This window comes from Aquarana catesbeiana, linkage group LG01, assembly GCF_042186555.1.
Source record: "Aquarana catesbeiana isolate 2022-GZ linkage group LG01, ASM4218655v1, whole genome shotgun sequence".
NCBI classification, from domain to species: Eukaryota; Metazoa; Chordata; class Amphibia; order Anura; family Ranidae; genus Aquarana; species Aquarana catesbeiana.
In genome coordinates this window covers 721,432,920-721,456,143 of record NC_133324.1, presented here as the reverse complement: position 1 = coordinate 721,456,143, position 23,224 = coordinate 721,432,920, and the positions used below count along the sequence as shown (strand labels likewise).

General features: G+C 42.2%; 1 protein-coding gene across 1 annotated transcript in view; it reads left to right on the top strand.

The window, feature by feature from the left end:
• RNF150 (ring finger protein 150) overlaps positions 1-23,224 on the top strand; it is a 264,405-nt gene that overhangs the window by 212,960 nt on the left and 28,221 nt on the right. Inside the window, exon 5 of the mRNA XM_073604173.1 lies at positions 9,252-9,348. Coding sequence (XP_073460274.1) covers positions 9,252-9,348 — 97 coding nt within the window. The remainder of the gene's footprint in view (positions 1-9,251; positions 9,349-23,224) is intronic.

Here is a 23,224-nt window from a genome sequence, read left to right as displayed (position 1 = left end):
ACTGCAGTCCTGACTTATCGATTTGAGGTGTTTCATTACATTAATCATTTTTGAATGCCAGATTATGCTCGGAGGGCTTAAGACTACTATAGACAGTAATATCATTGCATTGACAAGTGAGGCCACTGCCCCAGTTGAAATTTTCAAATTGGCCCTCTAAACTAGTTAATTGCTGAGATTGGGGAGCACTTTCAATTTGAATTCTGTTCCAGGAGCAGTTTTGTCCAGTTGATTGCATAATAGTGAACAGTCCCTTTACTCTTACTATGTTCAACAGGAAAACGTTAGGATTGTTGAGTCCACAATGGCTATTTACTTTCTGTACTTGGGTTTGGTGACAAATTTACAGTGTTGGCTTAAAGTGGTTGTAAACCCTTACAGACCACTTTCAGGTAATTAAGACTTACCTGTAGGTGCTTGAAATATCTCCTAAACCTATACGGTTTAGGAGATATTTACTATTTATCCGAACGATGCCGTCTTCTGCATCAGCATCGCTTGTGATGTTTCAGGTATCTGTCAGGTTTTTTTATGTTTGTTTTTTTCGTTCAACCTGCTGGTTTTTCAAAAAAGAAAAATGTATGTACCAAGCTTTAGTTGGATTTGACTAACAAGCAGAACCTAAACTATTTTTTTAAAGACTGTAAGCAGGCAGCTCTTTATTGCAGAAGAGACATGCTATGTCATGTGCAGCTTAGCTTTCCCCGCACACACTGGCTGTGCTGAAATGACTGACATCCCAGATGCGCAGGACGACATCAAATTCCCCAGCTGGCCAATCAAGAAGCCAAAAACCCAGAATAGAATAGCCAAGCCTGCTTTTAAATCCAACGTTCAGACAAGCAGATAAGTACACAGCTGAAATAAATGTATGGGAATGGTTTTCCTACCAGATGATAAATCTAATCCGTGTGGATCCAGGCACCCTGTTGGACAACACGCATTCAGCCTTCTGATTGGACAGTTATAGAGCAGCAGCAGAATGATAAAGTCATCTATCCGCTTATTTACTCACTGTTGCTGTTGGCATATTCGGTATAAAGCTCATGTGTATGTACCAGACCCAGTCTGGCTTCTGTTTCTGGTTCTCCCATCCTTGTCTGAGCACTGCTTTACGCAGTCATATAGTTCTTTCATATTTTCAATTCATTTTTCCGCAGCCTGCAAGTTCTGAATCCAAGGCTGCTGTAACTGTAAATGTTTGGTGCTTCCTGCTATTGAGTGCTGACACCCTGCACATTCTTAGGGTGCTGTCACAATAAAAGGTGGCCGGGAAGCTGAAAGTGCAAGACTAGCACTTCCGGGAAGTGTTGAAATTTACTAATTTTAGCAGCCAAGACTGTGGATCATCTGGACTGCAGGAGAATGAATTTTAACCACTTCAGCCCCAGAAGGTTTTACCCCCTTCCTGACCAGAGCACTTTTTACAGTTTGGCACTGCGCTGCTTTAACTGGTAATTGCGTCGTCATGCAATTCTGTACCCAAACAAAATTTGCGTCCTTTTTTCCCATAAATAGAGCTTTCTTTTGGTGGTATTTGTTCACCTCTGCGGTTTTAATTTTTTGCGATATACTATATTTTTCGGACCATAAGGCGCACTTAAAATCCTTTAATTTTCTCAATCGACAGTGCGCCTTAAAATGTGGTGCGCCTAATGTATGAATTAATTCTGGTTGTGCTTTCTGACCTAGAACCGATTTTATGTGGTACACGGTGCTCAAATTACAGCCATCGTAGTCAGGAGCCTAGCGGAGTAATAAGTACAGCTCTGTGCGCAGGAGCCTCGTGGAGTAATACGATCTGTGCTTCAACATTAAGGCGTGTGCATTCATTCATTCATTTTCTATACCCGCTGCCCCCAAAATGGCTCCTATTAAGAGACATGCTTACGAAATGGATTTCAAACGCAACGATATCAGTCACGCAGTACAACATGGAAATAGAGCAGCTGCGAGAGAATTCACCATTAATGAATCAATGGTACGGAAGTGGAGGAAGCAAGAAGACGCCCTGTGCCAGGTAAAGAAGACCAAACTGAGTTTCCAAGGGAACAAAGCGAGATGACCACAGTTGGAGGACAAAATTGAACAGTTAAAAATTGAACAATTAAGGCGCCTTATAACCCGGTGCGCTTTATGTATGAAAATAGACCCGTTATCAGTCGATCATTTATATTGCTCCTTATAACCCGGTGCACTTTATAGCCCAAAAAATACGGTAAATGAAAAAAAAAAAAGAAAATTTTGAAAAAAAATTATTTTTTTCTACTTTTTGTTATAAAAAAAATACAAGAAACTAAATTTTATTCATACATTTAGGCCAAAGTTTATTCAGCCACATGTCTCAGGTAAAAACAAAATTCATAAAGGCGTTTATTGGTTTGCTCAAAAGTTATAGCAGCTACAAACTAGGGTACATTTTCTGGAATTTATGCAGCTTTTAGTTTGAGTGCCCATCTCATTTCTTGGGGTGCTATAATGGCAGGGCAGTACAACCCCCCCCCCCCAAATTACCCCATTTTGGAAAGTAGAGACCCCAAGGAATTTGCTGAGAGGCATGTTGATGTTGAGCACATTGAATATTTTATTTTTTTGTCATAAGTGATTGAAAAATGACATAAAATAAATACATTTATAAAAAGTTGTCACTGAAATTATATATTGCTCAAACATGCCATGGGTATATGTGAAATTACACCCCAAAATACATTCTGCTGCTTCTCCTGAGTACAGTGATACCACATGTGTGGGACTTTTTGGTGCCTAGCCGCGTACAGGACCCCAAAAACCAATCACCGCCTTTAGGACTTCTAAGGGCGTAAAATGGTGATTTCACTCCTCGCTACCTATCACAGTTTCGGAGGCCATAAAATGCCCAGATAGCACAACCCCCCCCCCCCAAATTACCCCATTTTGGAAAGTAGACACCCCAAGCTATTTGCTAAGAGGCATGGTGAGTATTTTGCAGACCTGGCTTTTTGTCACAAAGTTTTGAAAATTGAAAAAAGTAAAAAAAATTTACTTTCTTCACAAATGTATTTTGGGGTGTTATTCCACATATAGCCATGTCAAGTGTGAGCAATATATAATTTAGTGACAACTTTTTCCCAAAAATTGGGGCAAAATATAAAATATTCCATGGACTCAAAATATCTCTCAGCAAATAGCTCGGGTGTCTATTTTCCAAAATGGGGTAATTTGGGGGGTTTGTGCTATCTTGGCATTTCATGGCCTCCGAAACTGTGATAGGTAGTGAGGAAGGGAAATCACCATTTTACACCCTTAGAAAGCCTGAAGGCCATGATTGGATATTGGGTTCCAGTGCGTGACTAGGCTCCCAAAAAGTCTCACACATGTGGCATCACTGTACTCAGGAGAAGCAGCAGAATGTATTTTGAGGTGTAATATAACATATACCCATGTCATGTGTGAGCAATATATCATTTAGTGACAACTTTCTGTAAAAAATTTTTTTTGTTTCTTGTGGCAAAATATAAAATATTCCATGGACTCAACATGCCTATCAGCTAATAGCTTGGGGTGTCTACTTTCCAAAATGGGGTCATTTAGGGTGGTTTTGAACTGTCTTGGTATTTTATGCACAACATTAGAAGCTTATGCCACACATCACCCACTCTTCTAATCCACTTGAAGACAAAGCCCTTTCTGACATGTTTTGTTTACATGAAATTTTTTTTTTTTTTGCTAGAAAATTACTTTGAACCCCCAAACATTATATATATTTTTTTAAAGCAAAGGCCCTACAGATTAAAATGGTGGGTGTTGATTTTTTGTTTTTTTACAAAGCATTTGCGCAGCGATTTTTCAAACGCAATTTTTTGGGGAAAAAAAAACACTTTTTTGAATTTTAATGCACTATAACACACTTAATTGCCGCTAGGATTGCTTTTACATGAAAGCCGACCGCCAGCTGAAAAGAACGATACCAAGATGATACCTAAACCTGCAGGCATCATTGCAGCATAACCACTCATAACTACTCTACCAGTATGTCGCTGGTCCTTGTTGGGCATATACTGTAATGTTCTTTTTTTTTTTTTCATGCAGCCTATGGGCTGAAGGAAAAAAGATTGATCGGTGGGTATGCCCACCATTAGAATAACGCCCTGCATCCACCCACTTCTAATGATGGGCGTTTTTTTTTTTTTGTTGTTGTTTTTTTAAACTGTGGTGGTGAAGTCGCCTCCTACAGTGCTAGAGTCGCTGATTTACGCATCGTGAGAGCAAACACTGTTGCTGTCAAGATAAATAAATCAGTGCTGCACCTGAAAAGCAAACAATGGCAACAATAAAACATTAACTCAATAAAACAACAACAATCTGTGCCAAAAAGAGTAGAAAATCTATGCTGAAGCATGGGGGGAATCAGCCCCTAATGTTAGGGGCAAATTGCCCCTCCACCCCTGCCCCATGCTTCGGCAAATATGATCTCTTTTTTTTACCTGTGGCGGTGAAATCTCCTCCTACAGCACTGGAGTCGCGATTTACCTATTGTGAGAGCAAACGCTGTTGCTGTCAAGATAAATAAACCAGTGCTGCAGCTGAATGGCGTACCTGAAAAGAAAATAATGGTTAACAAAAAAACACAGTAAACAGTAAAGTATAAAAGAATTACATACCTGAAAAGCAAACATGATAAAACATAGTAACAATGAAACATTGCAGTTAAGCATAAAATACAGTAAAAAAAGAGCAGAACAATAATAAAATAACAACTATTTTTGGCTTTTTTTATTTTATATTTTTTGGGGGGGGGTTTTAACACTTTTTTTGATAACTAACGGTTCCAGGTTTGGGTCTCTCAAAATGCGATGGCATCTTTGGAGACCCTGTGAAAGTGGATACAGTACCCAATCCATGTCATTACTGTAGTACAATCAATCAGCTTATGAGTTTGGGTATCACCATTTCTTATTTCCATGTTTTGTATACAAAATTGTTGTTAATTGGCCCGTGTGGGAATTTTTTTACTCGTGTTTCAATAAATCATACTTTTTTTTTATTAGGTTTGGTTGCCTTTAAGAAAGTCCCAGTTCAGAGATTGCTTATGTACAACCTTGTGAAAGTGTACCCTAGACTTTACCGTGCTGTACCCTACGCAAATACTCAACTAGTGTGTGGTAGCTTTCGAAACATTCACTGAGGCAAAGACCAGGTTGGCCAGGACAGGAGGGACAGTAATAGCGGGTGTCACGCCTATATCCGCGCTTGCTACAGACACAACATCATCTTTGGGGTTCCTGGGTTCATGATCGTTGAGTTGGGGTACCTGGGAGGACATATGAAAAATGCCTCTCATGCAGCCTTCTTGCTGCATTTGGATTGAGAAGCTGGGCCACAGCACCGTCTGGAAACAGAAGGGCTGTGATGATTTTTTCCTGGAATTGATGGAAGGATCCAGTTCGTTCTGATGCTTTGTATAGCACATAAGCGTTCAGCAGAGCCAATTGGTATAATTATGCAGACACTTTTTTGTACCTGCGTCTGGCCTTACGGGCAGTTAAGTACAGTGCCATCAACTGGTCGTTGAGGGTCCATCACTCCCATATTAAGGTTGTATTTGAGGACACAGAGGGGTTTCTCCACAACACCAGTCGTCGTTGGAATTTGGACTGTCGTATCTGCTTGATGGGAGGACAGAACAAAAACATTCCGATTATCCCTCTACATCACTGCCAGCAAATTATTACACTTCAAGCAGGCTCTCTCCCCCAGTCTAAATCGGGACTCTACAAGCTGCTGGGGTAATCCCCGGCGATTGGATTGCACGGTGCCACATGCACCAATTTCGTGTTCAAACAAGGGACTAAAAAGTGGCACGCTCGTGTAATACTTGTCCATGTGCAAGTGGTACCCCCTTCCAAATAAGGGTGACACCAAGTCCCACACAATCTTGCCAGTGCTCCCTATGTAGTCTGGGCAGTTCTCGGGCTCCGCGTGACTATCTTTTTCCTCGTAAACCATAAAACTATATGTATAGCCTGTTGCCCTGTCACAGAGCTTATACATCTTCACCCCATATCTGGCACGCTTGCTGAGAAGATACTGTTTGAAAGGCAAGCGGCCAGAAAATGTAATCAGGGACTTATCAATGCAGACAACTTGATCAGGAGGATTGGCAAATGCAGCAGGAAGGGCACTATGGGCTCGACGGGCCTGTGTTTATCTTGTTGGTGGCTCTGGGACACTACTACTAGCCACCGCACCAGCTTGAACTGCACTTATGGGACTCACCACGTCACCACTTGATACTGCAGTGCTGGATGTATGACCAGAGTGTACTAGGCCACTGGTGTTTGCCAGTTCACCAGAAGGATGAGCGGCACTAGTACTGGCTCTCTGCTCCTTATGAGAGCCTTCCGTTCTTGCACCTCAACAACAGAATGGGGTCTGGTACGCCTGACCTTAGCAGGGACCACTACTCCATCGTCAGAGCTATCTGTCAGGGTGCCGCTGCTGTCTACCGGTTCATATTCTGAGCCTGAACCTGACAGATGGGTGACTTCCTCTTCACTCTCATCTGTCATGCTCAGAAACGTGTAGGCCTCTTCACTAGTGTACCTTCGATTGGACAGCATGGCCTCTAAATTTACAGGTACAACTAGTACGACTCACAGGCAAAAAGATCAACTGTTTGTCAGCGACTGCTTCAGTCGCTACCAAAAAAACTGTTAGCGTTCGCAGGGATCAGGCCTGACTCCTGACTCTGCGAACACTACAGTTATGTGTGTTGTGTTTTGTAAGTGACAGTGATCGATTGATACTGCACTTGGGTGGGCTGGGCTGGGCGGAGGTGCTAAACGCAGGTGCTAGCAGGTATCTGGGCTGATCCCGCTAACGCCGCATTTTTGGGAACCCTAAACTACTGGGGATGCTAGTATAGATCTGATCAGATCAAATATATTGATCCGTTCAGACACTATACTACTAAGGGAGGTGTACGGTGCGTGCGTGGGTGTTAGTGCTACTGGCACTAATCTGACGCTGCTTGGGGCTGACGCTGACCCTAACTGACGCTGGTGATCAGGGAATCAGGGGGTTAAATCTTTATTAGGTAATAAACAGCGGGTGCCCTGACGCTGTAAAAAAAAACAAAAAAAACTAACTAACCAGTGTCACTAATACGGTGATTACTGGTGAAAGAGTTGACCGGGGGGGGGGGGGCAATCAAGAGGTTACACCTTTATTAGGGGGGTACCCTAGACCTACCTGGGCCCACTACTAACTGCCTTAACGCTGATTAGTGACACCAATGCAAGTTATCAGTGACAAATCTGAAACTGCAATTGGTAACACAGTGACAGGGAGTGAAAGTGTTAACTGGGGGGTGATCGGGGGGCAAAATGTGTGCCTACGTGTACTGTGTCAGTGTAGTGTTGGTGCAACTCACGTTTGGATGTCTTCTATCCTCTCTCTGGAACGCGAAAAGGATTCCAGGAGGGGAGGTGACCTCACTTCCTCTGCCTCTGTTTACATTACAGAGGAGGCATTTCATTGGTCAGAACCGATCAGCAGGTACAGGCCAGAAATCATTGGCCTGGACCTAAAGACTGATCGGTTCTGCAACTAATCTGATGGCCGCGGGCATGCGCGCCCCCTGCCTGCGGGCACAAACTACGTACGGGTATGTGGTTTTGTGCACTCGTGCCATTCTGCCGACGTATATCAGCGTGAGCTGGTCGGTAACCGGTTAAGGTATGTGCAGGCACTATTCAATATTTGCAGTGTGGGTCTGGAGACTCAAGTATTTGCAGATCTACTTTAATACAGTACTGACATATTCTTATTAATTTATCAACACTGCCCCCATGCACACCTATTTCACTCACTACCACTACACCCGCATATGCTTATTCGCTCATCGCTACTGCACCAGTGCACACCTACCTATTTGCCATCACTACATCTTTGTGCACTTATTAACTTGCCAATACTGCACTGGAATGCAGCCCATTCAATAAATTTGCATGTTTCTGCTAGTGTATTTATAAAATAAAATAATTCAGTGTATTTTTACATTCAAATACTGTAACTACATGTTTCTTTCTTGATAATCAGCTTCCTAGAATCCCCTCCACAGAATATGATATGGGATGCCTATGGTTATTTTTATGGTGAAATCACTTTCATTCCCTTTTGAAATGTCATGTAGCAGAATGAAATACAGTACGCTTGTACACAGAATTTATGGGGCTCAAGCTATCAGAATACATAAAGGTAAAAATATTTAAAAGACAGTTGGTTTCATAACTAAAATCATACACCACAAATCATTCCTTTGGAAGTAAGTAATCCTGTGCTCTTGCATACAGTATGAAATCCATGTATCAGTCCCATCCAAAATACAATTTGGTTTCACATTTCTTAGCAAGTTCCCAGCTAGGTTACTACTTGCTGTGCTTTATTGTGAGTCCTAAAGCGTGTGCAATTCAAATGAAGGCAAATTAACATGAAGAATACAGTAGTTGGTGTGAATGGCCATGTTTCTAGACAGCAAAAAGCCATTTACTAAAGCATAGAAATTTTACACCACACCTCCTGAAAGTTTTTTCCACTTCAGAGCCACATGGGTCAATGGGAAAATAAAGTAACATACATACAATGAAGTTATTTTAATTCTGTTTAGAATATTCAGCTCTGAACTGCAGAAGTTCAGAAAATTGTTAAAATGCCTTGAATAGGTAAATACAGGGGTGCAGCCACAGCTCCTGTACCCCTGAGGTCTAAGAGCCCAAGACTTGCGTTACTACTAGTTCCCGTTAATTATTATCTGTACAGAATAAAGCAGCATTCTTGTTTACACCACATCCCATTTACAGTACTATCACCTGTTGCTGGAGCTTGTAGTAGGTTTACTGAAAACACAAATGGGTCTGTACAAAATGCTTGCATGACATATGAAGGCCCTGCATCTTTTATCCCTGATCTTTTCCCCCAACAATCCTGCATGAATACTGTACATCATCTCTGAAGAACAACTTGGGGAAGGGAACCTATATTGTTGTTGAATTATGGGAGGAAGATGGAGCACCCGAAGTAAACAAAAACATCCTCAATTAATAATTTTTAATTGATTGGGTCCACTGAGAACACTTTATAGTGCGTTCTACCCTGCTGTTGCTTTTTGCAAGGAGTTTATGTTGTACTTAATAACTTCTCATTCTGCCCCCAAGGAAGTGAGATTATCCATTGTATGTTCATGTGTGTTCTGTGTCTTCTTCATATTACAGGCATCTTTTCCACAAATCCTGTGTTGATCCTTGGTTATTAGATCACCGCACCTGTCCAATGTGTAAAATGAACATTCTCAAAGCACTGGGCATACCGGTAAGAACATCAAGCATTAAAGATTTTATTTATATCTGTCCATACACTAGCCTTTCAGTTGTACATTAGCCTTTCAGTTATTTAAAACATTGGGTCTTGTCTTCCCTTTCACTTTTTTTTCTATACCCTCTGTTGAGTGCCCCCTTTCTCCCCCCTCCCCCCCCCTCTTTCTCCCTCATCCCCCCCCCACACACTCACACACACACACACACACACACACACAAACACTCCCTTTCTCCCCCGTCCTCCGTTTTTTTTTTTCCCTTTCTCCCCCTTCCTCTTTTTTTTTCCCTTTTCTCCTTTTCTCCTCCTTTTTGCTTATTCCTAATTTGTGAGACATATCCCCACCAAGCTAGCCTCCTTCCAGGCTGCTGATTAATTGTGGGAGTTGCCCCTTGATGACTCATGGTACTCCCTATACCTTCTAAAAGCTAGGCTCTCAACACCCTTGTTATTCGATATGATATGTCTACCTACTGCTGTTTATTCCTTACACATGTATCTTTTGGCATTCCTCATTTCTATGCCATTGACTTTATTGTTATTTTGTTTTCTGAGTTGTTCTAGATCTCAGAGGAGTGTTCCCCGATGTAGAGTTGAAGACTGTTTGTACAACTATGTTTATATACTGACTTTGTACTTTTATCTGGTACTCTGTAATCTGGCTATTAATTGTCTGGTTTTGTTTTTGTGTTCCCGAATACCTTTAATAAAGTTTTGTGGAACAAAAACAAAAACAGATGAAGAATATGAAGCTGAACACATCAATAGTATTGTAAAGGACGGAAAACGTGTTTGTTAAGCAATTCATTAAGGATGCATAGTAGTAAATTGAGACACTAAGTTAGCTACCTATAAATGTCATTCATGTTGGCCACAAAGGATACCAGTAAAAATCGATTTTCTGGGTTTGAGGGTTTAACATATCCGATTAAGATATGACCGCGAGTGTATTGAAATATGGCAGTTGGTGTAACATGTGGTGTAACGTGCACAGTTTTTAGACAGGATCCAGTATTGTGAGAGTCATGGTGACAATGAATAATAGCCCACAAGGATTTCTATGCCACATCTGTATATTAGAAACATTACCAATGGTTAGCAACAACGTAATGCTAGCATGAGATACTCACTAGTACGGCAGCAATAGAACTTGTTGCTACTAGTAGCTGTCCAGTAACAAACCAGGAGAAATGCCTAATGGTGTGGTAGTAACGTAAGGTGTAAAGACTTCAGTGAATCTTGCTGATTAAAATACATCTGCGCTTCGTACAGCTCACACCAGTCCATATTAAGTATTAGACATACCATCCATTCTGGCACATAACTGTGCTGCCAAATTGCCTGCTATGGCAGTGAGTGAACTCTTTAGGCCCCTTTCAGACTGGGCGGATCCATCCAAACAGAATCCGTCTGCTCGGCGGGGATTCTCTCCACTGTGCAGGCAGATGACCGGTCCGTGTCCGCTCCGCAAAACTGACACAGCCCACTCATCTCTATGAGGCAGTTGGATGGAAACGGACTGCATGTCCGTTTCCATCTGACTGTCATCCTATCCAACAGATGGCAAATGTATCGCCATACATCTGTTTTTAGCAGATTTTATTGGATCGGATGCCTGGTGAATGTCAGCGGACACATATCCTTTTTGACTTCCGCTGCCCCATAAAGAACAATGGGTGGTCCAATCGGGTCTGTCTAAAAAACTGACAGGCAGATCTAATCAGTCCGCTGGTGTGAAGGGGGCCTTAGAGTACATAGACTTTGCATATAGCTAGAGTCCAGAGTCTGCAAACTAGGAAAAAAGTATTTGATCCCCTGCTGATTTTGTACATTTGCCCACTGACAAAGAAAGGATCAGTCTCTAATTTTAATGGTAAGTTTATTTCAACAGTGAGAGACGGATAACAACAAAAAAAATGAATTTTAAAAAAATTATAAATTGTTTTGCATTTTAATTAGTGAAATAAGTATTTGATCAACTCTCAATCGGCAAGATGACTGGCTCCCAGATGTCTTCTATACAGGTAACGAGTTGAGATTAGGAGCATTCTCTTAAGGTTGGGTTCAAACTGGTGCTACACGACAGCCGTCCTACTTTGGATCCGACTTTGCCCTGTGACATGAAGCGGGCATTCGTCCGACTTTCAATGAACGGGGATCCGACTTGGATCCCCGCCAATGCCTGGCACTGTGTTTGGTATGAATCTTGAGGGGGGACGCCGCGCCAAATTTAAAAAAAAAAAACGGCATGGGTTCCCCCTCCAAGGGCATACCAGGCCCTTGGGTCTGGTATGGACCTTAAGGGGAACCCCCTACGCCGAAAAAAACGGCGTGGGAGTCCCCCCTATCCATACCAGACCCTTATCCGAGCACGCAGCCCGGCCGGTGAGGAAAGGGGGTGGGGACGAGCGAGCGCCCCCCCCCCCCCCCCGAACCGTACCCCAAAGCAATTGTCCCCATGTTGATGAGGACAAGGGCCTCTTCCCGACAACCCTGGTTGTTGGTTGTCGGGGTCTGCGGGCGGGGGGCTTATCAGGATCCGGGAGCCCCCTTTAATAAGAGGGCCCCCAGATCCCGGGCCCCCTCCACCCTTAGTGAATGAGTATGGGGTACATCGTACCCCTACCCATTTACCTAGGGAAAAAAGTGTCAATGAAAAAACACAGTACACAGGTTTTTAAAGTAATTTATTAGGCAGCTCCGGGTCCTCTTCCGACTTCGGGGGTCCTCTTCCGACTTCGGGGGTCTTCTTCCGACTTCGGTGGTCTTTTTCCGACTTAGGGGGTCTCTTCGGCGTCTCCTCCCGGTGTCCGGATCTTCTGCTGGCTCCTCCGCTATCTTCTGCAGCTCTTTTGCTAGCGGTGGCCTGGACTTCTGCCTTCTTGTCTTCTTGTCTTCTTCCCATGTTGACACGACGCTCTCTCCGGCTGGAATACTCTCTGAGCGCTCCGATGTGACTTATATAGGCGGTGACCCCGCCCCCTTATGCCGTCACAGTCCCTGGGCATACTGGGACTGTGACGTTTTAGGGGGCATGGACACCATGTGATGTTGACCACGCCCCCTTATGACGGCACAGTCCCAGCATGCCCCGGGAGAGTGACCTCATAAGGGTGCGGGGTCACCACCTATATAAGCCCATTGCGGAGTGCTCAAAGAGCATTCCAGCTGGAGAGAGCGTCGTGTCAACATTGGAAGAAGAGAAGAAGGCAAGTCCGGGCCACCGCTAGCAAAAGAGCCGCAGAAGATAGCGGAGGAGTCGTCAGAAGATCTGGACACCGGGAGGAGACGCTGGAAGAAGACCCCCGAAGCCGGAAGAAGACCCCGGAACGGCCTAATAAATTACTTGAAAAACCTGTATACTGTGTTTTTTTATTGACACTTTTTCCCTAGGTGAATGGGTAGGGGTACCATGTACCCCATACTCATTCACATAGGGTGGGGGGCCGGGATCTGGGGGCCCTCTTATTAAAGGGGGCTCCCGGATTCTGATAAGCCCCCCGCCCGCAGACCCCGACAACCAACGGCCAGGGTTGTCGGAAAGAGGCCCTTGTCCTCATCAACATGGGGACAAGGTGCTTTGGGGGGGGCCTGCAGAGCGCCCCCCTGCCCCAAAGCACCCACCCCCCATGTTGAGGGCATGCGGCCTGGTACGGTTCGCTTGTCCCCACCCCCTTTTCTGACCGGCCGGGCTGCGTGCTCGGATAAGGGTCTGGTATGGATTTGGGGAGGACCCCCACGCCGTTTTTTCGGCGTAGGGGGTTCCCCTTAAGGTCCATACCAGACCCAAGGGCCTGGTATGCTCTTGGAGGAGGAACCCATGCTGTTTTTTTATTTAAAATTTGGCGTGGAGTTCACCCTCAAGATCATCTGAGCACAAGTTGCATGCCAAAGTCGGATCATGCGAGACGGCGATCCGACTTTGATCCGACTTCAGTGATAGTCAATGGGCTGAAGTAGGATCAAAGTCGGACCAAAGTAGTACAGGGAGCATTTCTAAAGTCGGAACGACTTGTGTCGGACCAGTTAGGACGGCTCCCATAGGGAAACATTGAATTTCACACGTCATGCGACATGAGCTCCCAATGTCGGAGCGTTTGTCGGACAAGTGTGAACCCGGCCTCAAGACAGTGCTCCTAATCACAGCTTGTTACCTGTATAAAAGATGACATGATTGTAGACCTACACAAGGCTGGAATGAACTACAAGACCATCACCAAGCAGCTTGGTGAGAGGGAGACAACAGTTGGTGCTATTATTCGCAAATTGAAGAAGCACAAAATAACTGTCAATCACCCTCTGTCTGGGGCTCCATGCAAGATCTCACCTCATGGAGTTTTAATGATCATGAGAATGGTGAGGAATCAGCCCAGAACTACACAGGGGAATCTTGTCAATGATTTCAAGGCAGCTGGGACCATAGTCACCGAGAAAACAATTGGTAACACACTACGCCGTGAAGGACTGAAAACCTGCAGCGCCTGAAAGGTCCCTCTGCTTAAGAAAGCACATGTAAAGGCCCGTCTGAAGTTTGCTAATGAACATCTGAATGATTCAAAAGAGAACTGGGTGAAAGTGTTGTGGTCAGATGAGACCAAAATCAAGCTCTTTGTCATCAATTCAACTCGCGTGTTTGGAGGAAGAGGAATGCTGCCTATGACCCCAAGAACACCATCCCCACCAAGAAACATTGAGGTGGAAACATTATGCCTGGGGGTGTTTTTCTGCTAAGGGGACAGGACATCGTCGCTGCAACAAAGGAACGATGGATGGGGCCATGCACTGTCAAATGTTGGGTTAGAACCTCCTTCCCTCAGCCGGGGCATTGAAAATGGGTCGTGGATGGGTCTTCCAGCATGACAATAACAAAAACAAGAAACGTCTAACCTTTTGTGATTGCCAACAAGGGTTTTGCCACCAGGTACTAAGTCATGTTTTGCGAAGGGGTCGAATACTTATTTCACTCATTAAAATGCAAATCAATTAATAACTTTTTTTTATGTTGTTTTTTTGTTGTTATTCTGTCTCTCACTGTTAAAATAAACCTACCATTAAAATTATAAACCAATAAAATAAAGCGCTGCGTAAATTGACGGCGCTATATAAGTAACCTGAAATAAATGAAATAAATAAATAAAATTATAGACTGATAATTTCTTTGTCAGTGGGCAAACATACAAAATCAGCAGGGGATCAAATACTTTTTTCCCTCGCTGTAATAATCTGTTTGGGGTTTTTTTATGTTCCTCTCATCCCTTTATTGTGCTACCAAATTCAAAATGCTCAGATAGACTCACCTTCTAAGAGATGTGTCCCTAGAGACTGCCATTCTAAGTGCAGGACAAATGTAAAACTAACTCCATTATAGTAATAATCCCCAGAAATCATGCTGTTCTAAAACCATATTTATTATCTAATGCCTGTATTAAATCTGCAAGGTATCTGCATACCTCTTGCTGTTTTACCAAGCAAGAGAAATCAAACAAATGAAATAAACCTCCTAAATCAGTTTGTGTTATTTCCATGCAATATACACAGCTAAACAAAACCCCAGAGACATGTCAGTTTTCCTAAGGCATTGCACCCTGTCTTTTGGACTATTTTTGATTTATCAGTGTGACTCCTTAAATGTATGTGCTGACTTGTGAATTTGACTCGTTGACTCCTGAATTCTATATGAATTTATAGACTATATCCAGTCTGTCCATCATGTAAAGGCTTTAGAAAATAAAGGACATATTCTAAGATTGAGGCTTATCAGTATTGTATAGTAGTGATTAGCTGGGTTTCAGTTTTTTGCATAGCATACACTATCATGCGGCAAACTGTAAAGAGGAAATATTGTGGGCTTTCAGTGATTATTACAACCTTAATTCCAAACAAAAGTTGAAATGCTGTGTAAAATTTACATGAAAACAGAATGCAGTGGTTTGCAAATCTCATAAACTAATATTTTATTCACAATAGAAATTAGAAAACATATCAATTGTACCATTTGATGTTTTATGGCAGCTATATGTTTCAAAGAATTTGGGACAGGGTAACAAGCTGGCAAAGTAAGTGGTACTAAGAAGAAAGAAAGAGCTGGGAGAACATTTTGCAACTAATTGGGTTAATTTGGAACAGGTCAGTAACATATTGGGTATAAAAGGGCATCTTAGAATGTCAGAGTGTCTCAGAAGTAAAGATGGGCAGAAATTCACCAATCTGTGAAAAGTTGCGACTAAAAATTGTCTCAAAATTTCAGAATAATGTTTCTCTATTTAAAATTCCAAAGGTTTTAAATGTATCATCATCTACAGTACATAATATCAAAAGATTCTCAGAATCTGGATAAATCTGTGTGTGCAAGGGACAAGGCCAAAACGCAGTATTGGATGCCTGTAATCTTATGGCCCTCAGATAGCATTGCATTAAAAACAGGCATGATTCTGTGATGGACATCATTGCATGGGCTCAGGAATACAGCAGGTAAAATAGGTATTGAACACGTAACCATTTTTATAGGTAAATATATTTCTAAAGGTGCTATTGACATGAAACTTTCACCACATGTCGGTAACAACCCATTTCAACATATAAAGAAACCAAAACACAAATGAAATTATGTGTAATAAAATGAAATGACACAGGGAAAAGTATTGAACACGCTAACTGAAATTTATTTAATACTTCGTACAAAATCCCTTGTTGGTAATGACAGATTCAAGATGCCTCCGGTATTGAGAAACTAGTTGCAGGCATCACTCAGGTGTGATTTTGGCCCATTCTTCCACACAAAGCCTCTTCAATTCTTGAAGGTTCCGCGGGCCTCTTCTATGAACTCTGATCTTTACGTCTTTCCATAGATTTTCTATTGGATTCAAGTCAGGTGATTGGCTGGGCCATTCTAGCAGTTTTTTTTTCTTCCTTTGAAACCAATTGAGTTTTCTTGGCTTTGTGTTTGGGATCATTGTCTTGCTCAAATGTCCACCCTCGTTTCATCTTCATCATCCTGGTAGATGGCAGCAGATTTTTATCAAGAATGTAATTTTTCCATTCTTCCTTCCTTATATGAAGTTTGGCAGTACCATAAGCTGAATAGCTGCACCACATCATGATGTTCCCACCTCCAAACTTCACTGTTGGTATTGGTGTGTTTTTGGGGTGATGTGCTGTGCCATTTGACATCCAAACATGGTGTGTATTATGGCTATCAGTATGTTTTGCAACGATAAGGTTGTGAAGGTCTTAAGAGAGCTCATTGCTTTTACCCATCATGAGATGTTTGTTGTGTGACACCTTGGTACTGAGACCCCTTTTTATAGGCCATCATTTTGTGACTGAACCAGCTGATATTAATTTGCACTGACAAGGGGGCAGGATTGCTTTCTAATTACTGATAGATTTCAGCCATGCCTTTTTTGCACCTCCTTTTCTTAATGTGTTCAATACTTTTTTCCCTGTGTCATTCCGTTTTATTACACATAACTTAATTTCTGAACTTCTTTGTTTTGGTTTCTTTGTAAGTATGGATTGCATGGGTTGCATGGGTTGTTACCGACGTGGTGGAAATTTCATGTCAATAGCACCTTTAGAAATATATTTTCTAAAAAAAAATTGTGATGTATTCAATACTTATTTTACCCGCTGTACTAAAAATCACTGTCTTTGAACACAGATTGATGTGCCATCCAAGAATGCAAGGTAAAGCTTTATCATGCAAAGAAGAAGCCATATCTGAGCATGATTGAGAAACTCTGCCATTTTCTCTGGGCCAGAGTTCATTTTAAATGGTCTGTTGCAAAGTGGAAAACTGTTCTGTGGTCAGATAAATCGAAATTTTACATTCTTTTTTGGCAACCATTGGCGCCGCATCCTCCGGACTAAAGAAGAGAATACTTTTGACTTATCAATTCTCAGTTTTAAAAGCCTTCATCTCTGATGGTATGGAGGTGCATTAGTGCTTCTAGAATGAACAGCTTACACATCTGGAAAGGCACCATCAATGCTTAAAGATATCCAGATTTTAGAGCAGCATTTGCTCAGGCAAGAATGGGACAACATTCCTATACCAAAGCTCCAGCAACTGGTCTCCTCCATTCCCAGACATTTGCGGAGTGTTGTTAAAACGGGGGGATGCTACACCGTGGTAAACATGGCCCTGTCCCAACTTTTATGGAATTGGGGTTCTACTTTGCCAGCTTTTTGTTGCCCTGTCCCAACTTTTTGAGATGTATTACTGACATCAATTTCAAAATGGCCTTATTTTTTTTTTTTAAAATGGTACATTTTTTTACATTTAATTTTCTATTGTGAATAAAATATGGGATTATGAGATTTGCAAATCATTGCATTCTGCTTTTATGTGTATTTTACGCAGAGTCTCAACTTTTTTGGAATTAGGTTTGTATGATATGAAAACAAAGAGGAAGAAACGTTCCTTCTGTAAAACAGCTTTTACCACAGGGCATAAGCATGTGATTGATCATTTGGGCAACGTCAGAAAGTTTCATAACTAACATTTTAAAGTCTTTTATATCACAGATTTTGTTGATGACTAATAAGTATTCTTTTTTTAACCACACAACGACTTTTACTATGACTGCACAATGTATGAGAGAAATGTTTGTATCATGGAGTCTAATTTAAAGTGACACTAAACTCAGTTTAAAAAGAAAAAAAAATCTATTCAAATATGTATCCCTAATTCATAGACGTATTTTATATTGCTCTCTGCCTTCTACAAATTCCTATTGTTTGCTGCTGTGGCCTGACTTCCGATTGGAGAGTGGCTATATTAGTTCTCCATGGTCCCACTGTATGTAGGAATATAGCCACCCTCTTCTGCTAACTCCCAAGATGAACTGTGGAATACTGGATTTGTAGTGTGTATACAGCTGTGCACATGACCGAAGCCAACGTGCACTGCTCGTTCCAAACAAATGTAAGTGAAGGGGGTAAAGGAGAGGTTTTGGAGCTCACAGTGGACGTTACAAGGCAGAAAAACACAGTAAGAAACAGTTTCATTATGGAACAGGAGGACCTGAATAATCCGAAATCAGACAGACCCATGTACTATGTAGCTGATGGTAAATCTAAAGAAGATTGTACAATCAGACTGTACAGAGTGTGGGTAGAAATAAAACAAGAGGTGGTATAGTAATAAGGGAGGTGTGCTCCAGAGTGTTAAACATGCCCTATCACACCCTCTTCTGTGATGCAGCAAGCCAGTGCATGATGGGATTCAAAGCTGGGTGGTATTTATGTATATAGAAGTGTTAACAGGACAATTTGGAATGGTTTTTTATAAATGCAGTAGACACAATAGTATAAATGCTGTAATTTCTGTACGTGCAATATAAACACACTTGTGGTACATCTAGGAATAGTACAATTTTGTATGTTTTTTAAGAGATGCTGGTGGACCCAAAAACTCTCAGGAAAGTTGTAGCCAGTCTTGTGGAAAAATGAAATGCATACTGTGGGGGTTAGCTCAAGTGGGAATCTCCTTCCCTGGGAAAAAGTGAGTCCAACAGACAGGTCTTTTTCTAAAACATCTGACTTGTAGCCAGTTTTATTTAAAAGGTTTCATAGAAACAAAAAAAACAAAACAGAAAGTAAATCCTTGCCATTCAGGTACTAACTAAACAGTGCAGGTTCCTACCTTACAGGTGAAGGACTTCTCCCAGTCACATACAAAACAAATGTTATGCAACTTTTTCCTTTCCTTTACACAGCAATCTCAATGGCTCTCTCAGATTTTGGCTTCCTGAGTCCCAGGCCAAGAGCAACCTCTTATTCCAGTCCTGCTTTATTTATACCACGTGCTGGTGGTCACCAGTGGGATGCAAAATCTGGTCCAAAACCAACACTGCCAAGGTGGCCCAGAAAAGCTGAACCAAATGTCACCTTAGATGCATGGTGTCCCTCAACCACCTTGTCTTTCATAATGTCACAATACATACAACCCCAATTCAAAAAAAGTTGGGACAACCCCAATTCAAAAAAAGTTGGGACACTGTAAAATCTACATACAAACAGAATGCAGTGATGGGTAAGAGTACCCATCTGCCCTAGAGTCAAGCAAGAGTTTTTTTTTCCCTATGAGAAACTTCAAATTCTCCACTCACAGACTCTGACTCTTCAGTCAGGGAGTCACCCCACTGTCTGCTTTTGCATGAGAGTTCTGAAACTGATGGTAGCTTTTTTGGGGGGGCAGTCCCTCATAACCAGTTCCAAACCAAATCTCTGAAACTCAACATCCCGTCATAATGGGATAAGTCAGTCCAGTCCTTGAACAGATGGATTCATATGGAAATAAAGACTTTTGTCTAGTGGCACAGGAATCCAGCTCTGGAGTTGGGGAAGTCCTTCCATCCAATGTCTTGGAAAATCCTCACAACAAATGCCAGCCTATTGACCTGGGGATCAGTCTTGGACACCTTGTGGGTGCAGGGAACTTGGATATTGTAGGCATCCCATTTCCTGATCAACATTCTGGAATATCAGGCGACATTATTGTCTATGCAGTGGTGAACACTTCAGCTGGAGAGTCATTAAACCTGGATTCAATCAGACATTGCCACACCAGTGGTGTCATCAGGGAATAACCAGAAGTCTTTCCGTAAAAGAGGTAGATATGATCCAGCCCTGGGCAGAACAGCCCAGTCTTGTCCACAGTTTACATCCCAGACTGGGACAATTGACATTCGGGGGGAGTTTTCTGGACCAAGATAAACCTGTAGGTTTTCTAGGACCTCTGTCATAAGTGGAGGACCCTGGTTGCGGATCTCTCGCATTTCAGCTTCAACAACAAACTCGACAGGCTTGTCTCCGAGTGCAGTGATTCTCTAGCAGAAACAGTGGATGTCGTGGTAGCCTTGTGGGATCAGTACATGTGGTGTATACTTTTCCTCCCCGAAACGATTTTGTCTGCTCGGCAGGATCGAGATGGAAGGGATTTTGTTGATCCTTAAAGCTTCAGACTAGTTCAAGCAGATGTGGTACTCCAGACACTTGGCAGATGCTCTGTGGAAGGAAGTCCACTCCCTGTAAGGTCTATTATCACACTTAGAAGGCATTCTTCACTTTGGGCAAGCATAGGAAGCTTTATCCCTGGAATGTTGATACAGATATGGCTTCCTCTACTTTCTTGCAGTCTATTTCACTTTTATGTGGACTGTAGAAAATGTTGAAACATAAGCATCCTCTTATGTCCATAGCCTCCCTTCTGACAGCCTTTCTGTTTAATCCCAAAGTGCCAGATAGTCTAACTTCACAGATGTCCTCCCCGTGGATGTCAGGTTATTTCACTTTGGCCACCTAGTAGAGCCTAGGAGAAGGAAGTTGCTTCCTTTTCAAACACTCAGGGAGAGATTCAATATACCGTGCTGAGCATATTAAGGTTACTTGCAGATACATCATTACGCATACTCATAAATTGCCACCACCCTACAGTTTTCTAAAACTGACCTATTTTTGAGAGGATAGTTTTGGTTCGCCCCTCCCAGAAAGGTATTTTTATATATTATCTTTTTTAGAAGAATCGTTTCACCACATTTGGGTATTTTGGACTTTGATCACCATTTTCATTGTTATACTTGTTTAATTACTTGATCATTTTAGCACATTATCAACCAATTATTAACTTTATTCATGATTTAGAAAGTTGCGCTGATCACTTTTATTCACATTTATTCTTGTGCACTGTGTACACCTTAGGTCCAGCAGCAGTTTTCACCTATTTTATTTATTTTTATTTTTTTAATTTACTTGGTAGTGCGAGGGATCATACATTTCCCTCCCAGAAAGTCTTAATGTCCAATATTTTCTAAATTCTTAATGTTTTTCCAATGCAAAAACAGGAGAAACATGCTTACATGCGCAAATGTGAAAGGTCTATAGGTGAGGAATTGTCCTGCGAAGCCTGGCAAGTGATTTGGTCTCAGGCTGCGAAGAGCTCTATATGTAAGCTGTGTAAAGAAAAGTCCTATAAAGTCTGATTTTTGGTATTTAACACTAGAGTATTTGCATGTTATTCATCCAACCACTAGTGATCGTTGCTGAAGATGCCTCAGGGACCAAGGTTGAACCATACTGGCAGTCGGTCCATTGCTTGCTTCAGCGCTTATTTGATTTTTCCGTTTTTTCCCAATGTGTTCCTCTTATGCTGCGTACGCACGACCGGTTTTTCCATCGGAATAAACTCCGAAGGTTTCTCCGACGGAACTCCGACGGAATTCCGCTCAAACGGTCTGGCATACACACGGTCACACCAAAGTCCAACCGTCCAGAACGAGGTGACGTACAACACATATGACGGGACTAGAAAGAGGAAGTTCAATAGCCAGTAGCCAATAGCTTCCGTCTCGTACTTGCATCAGAGCATGCGTCGATATTTTTAATTGATATAAACAACAGTCAGCATAATTCTCATGTTATCAACTATTAAGTGTACAATTCAAATTTTATTGAACAAACGTCCTAATGATAACAGTTTTTTTTTTTCAAAATAAAAAACTTACAATGCACTGTTCCAAATTATCATGCACAGTAAGTTTCAAAACACTTTATAGGTTGTAAAGAACTGAAAATTGTCATTCGTTGTGTTTGCAGCATATTTACTGAAATCAAAAGCTATTTCAATCAAACTTTGAACAACATTTTAACTTTTTAAACATTTTAACACGTCACGTTACATTTTAACATAGGACCCCTTATTTGATAGCAGCTTCACAAGTCTTGCATCCTTTGAACTTGTGAGTTTTTGGACAGTTTCTGCTTGAATTTGTTTGCAAGATGTCAGAATAGCCTCCCAGAGCTGCTTTTTGGATGTAAACTGCCTCCCACCCTCATAGATCTTTTGCTTGAGGATGCTCCAAAGGTTCTCAATAGGATTGGGGTCAGGAGAGGATGGAGGCCACACCATGACTTTCTCTACTTTTATCCCCATAGCAGCCATTGATGCAGAGGTATTCTTTGCAGCATGAGATGGTGCATTGTCATGCATGAAGATGATTTTATTACGGAAAGCATAGTTCTTCCTTCTGTACCAGGGAAGGAAGTGGTCAGTCAGCAACTCCACATACTTTGCAGAGGTCACCTTTACACCTTCTGAGACCCTAAAGGGGCTGACCAGCTCTCTTCCCATGATTCCAGCCCAAAACATGACTCCACCACCGCCTTGCTGACATCGCAGCCTTGTTGGAACAGGATGGCCGTCCACCAAACATCCACTACTCCATCCATCTGGATCATCCAGGGTTGCACGGCACTCATCAGTGAACAGTGCTATTTGAAAATTAGTCTTCATTCATTTTTCTGCCCAGTGTAGCTGTTTCTGCTTGTGAGCATTGGTTAGTGGTGGCTGAATTGAAGGTTTATGCACAGTTGCAAGACTCTGGAGGACTCTACACCTTGATGTCTGTGACACTCCAGAGGCACCAGCAGCTTCAAATATCTGTTTGCTGCTATGTAATGGTGTTTTAGCAGCTGCTCTCTTGATCCGATGCATGGATCTGGCAGAAATCTTCCTCAATGTGCCTTCATCTGCACAAAACCCGTCTGTGCTATGAATCGGCCACAAATCTCTTAATAGTGTGATGATTACGTTTTTGTGAAATATCTAATGTTTTCATACCTCGTCCAAGGCATTGAACTATTTCACTCTTTTCGGCAGCAGAGAGAACGGAGGCTCATTAAAGGGAAAGGAGCGTTGAATCGAATCATGATGGGTGGTTATGAGCCACCCAAGGTTGCCATACCCTGAGGAACTTGTCATGAGTGTCTGATAATACGGCAGTAAGTTTCTCATTTACTATGATGTCATTCACGCAGTTTTTAACTGCTTCAAATCTAAGGGCCGGGGTCTTCCAAGCCCTCGCTATGGTCA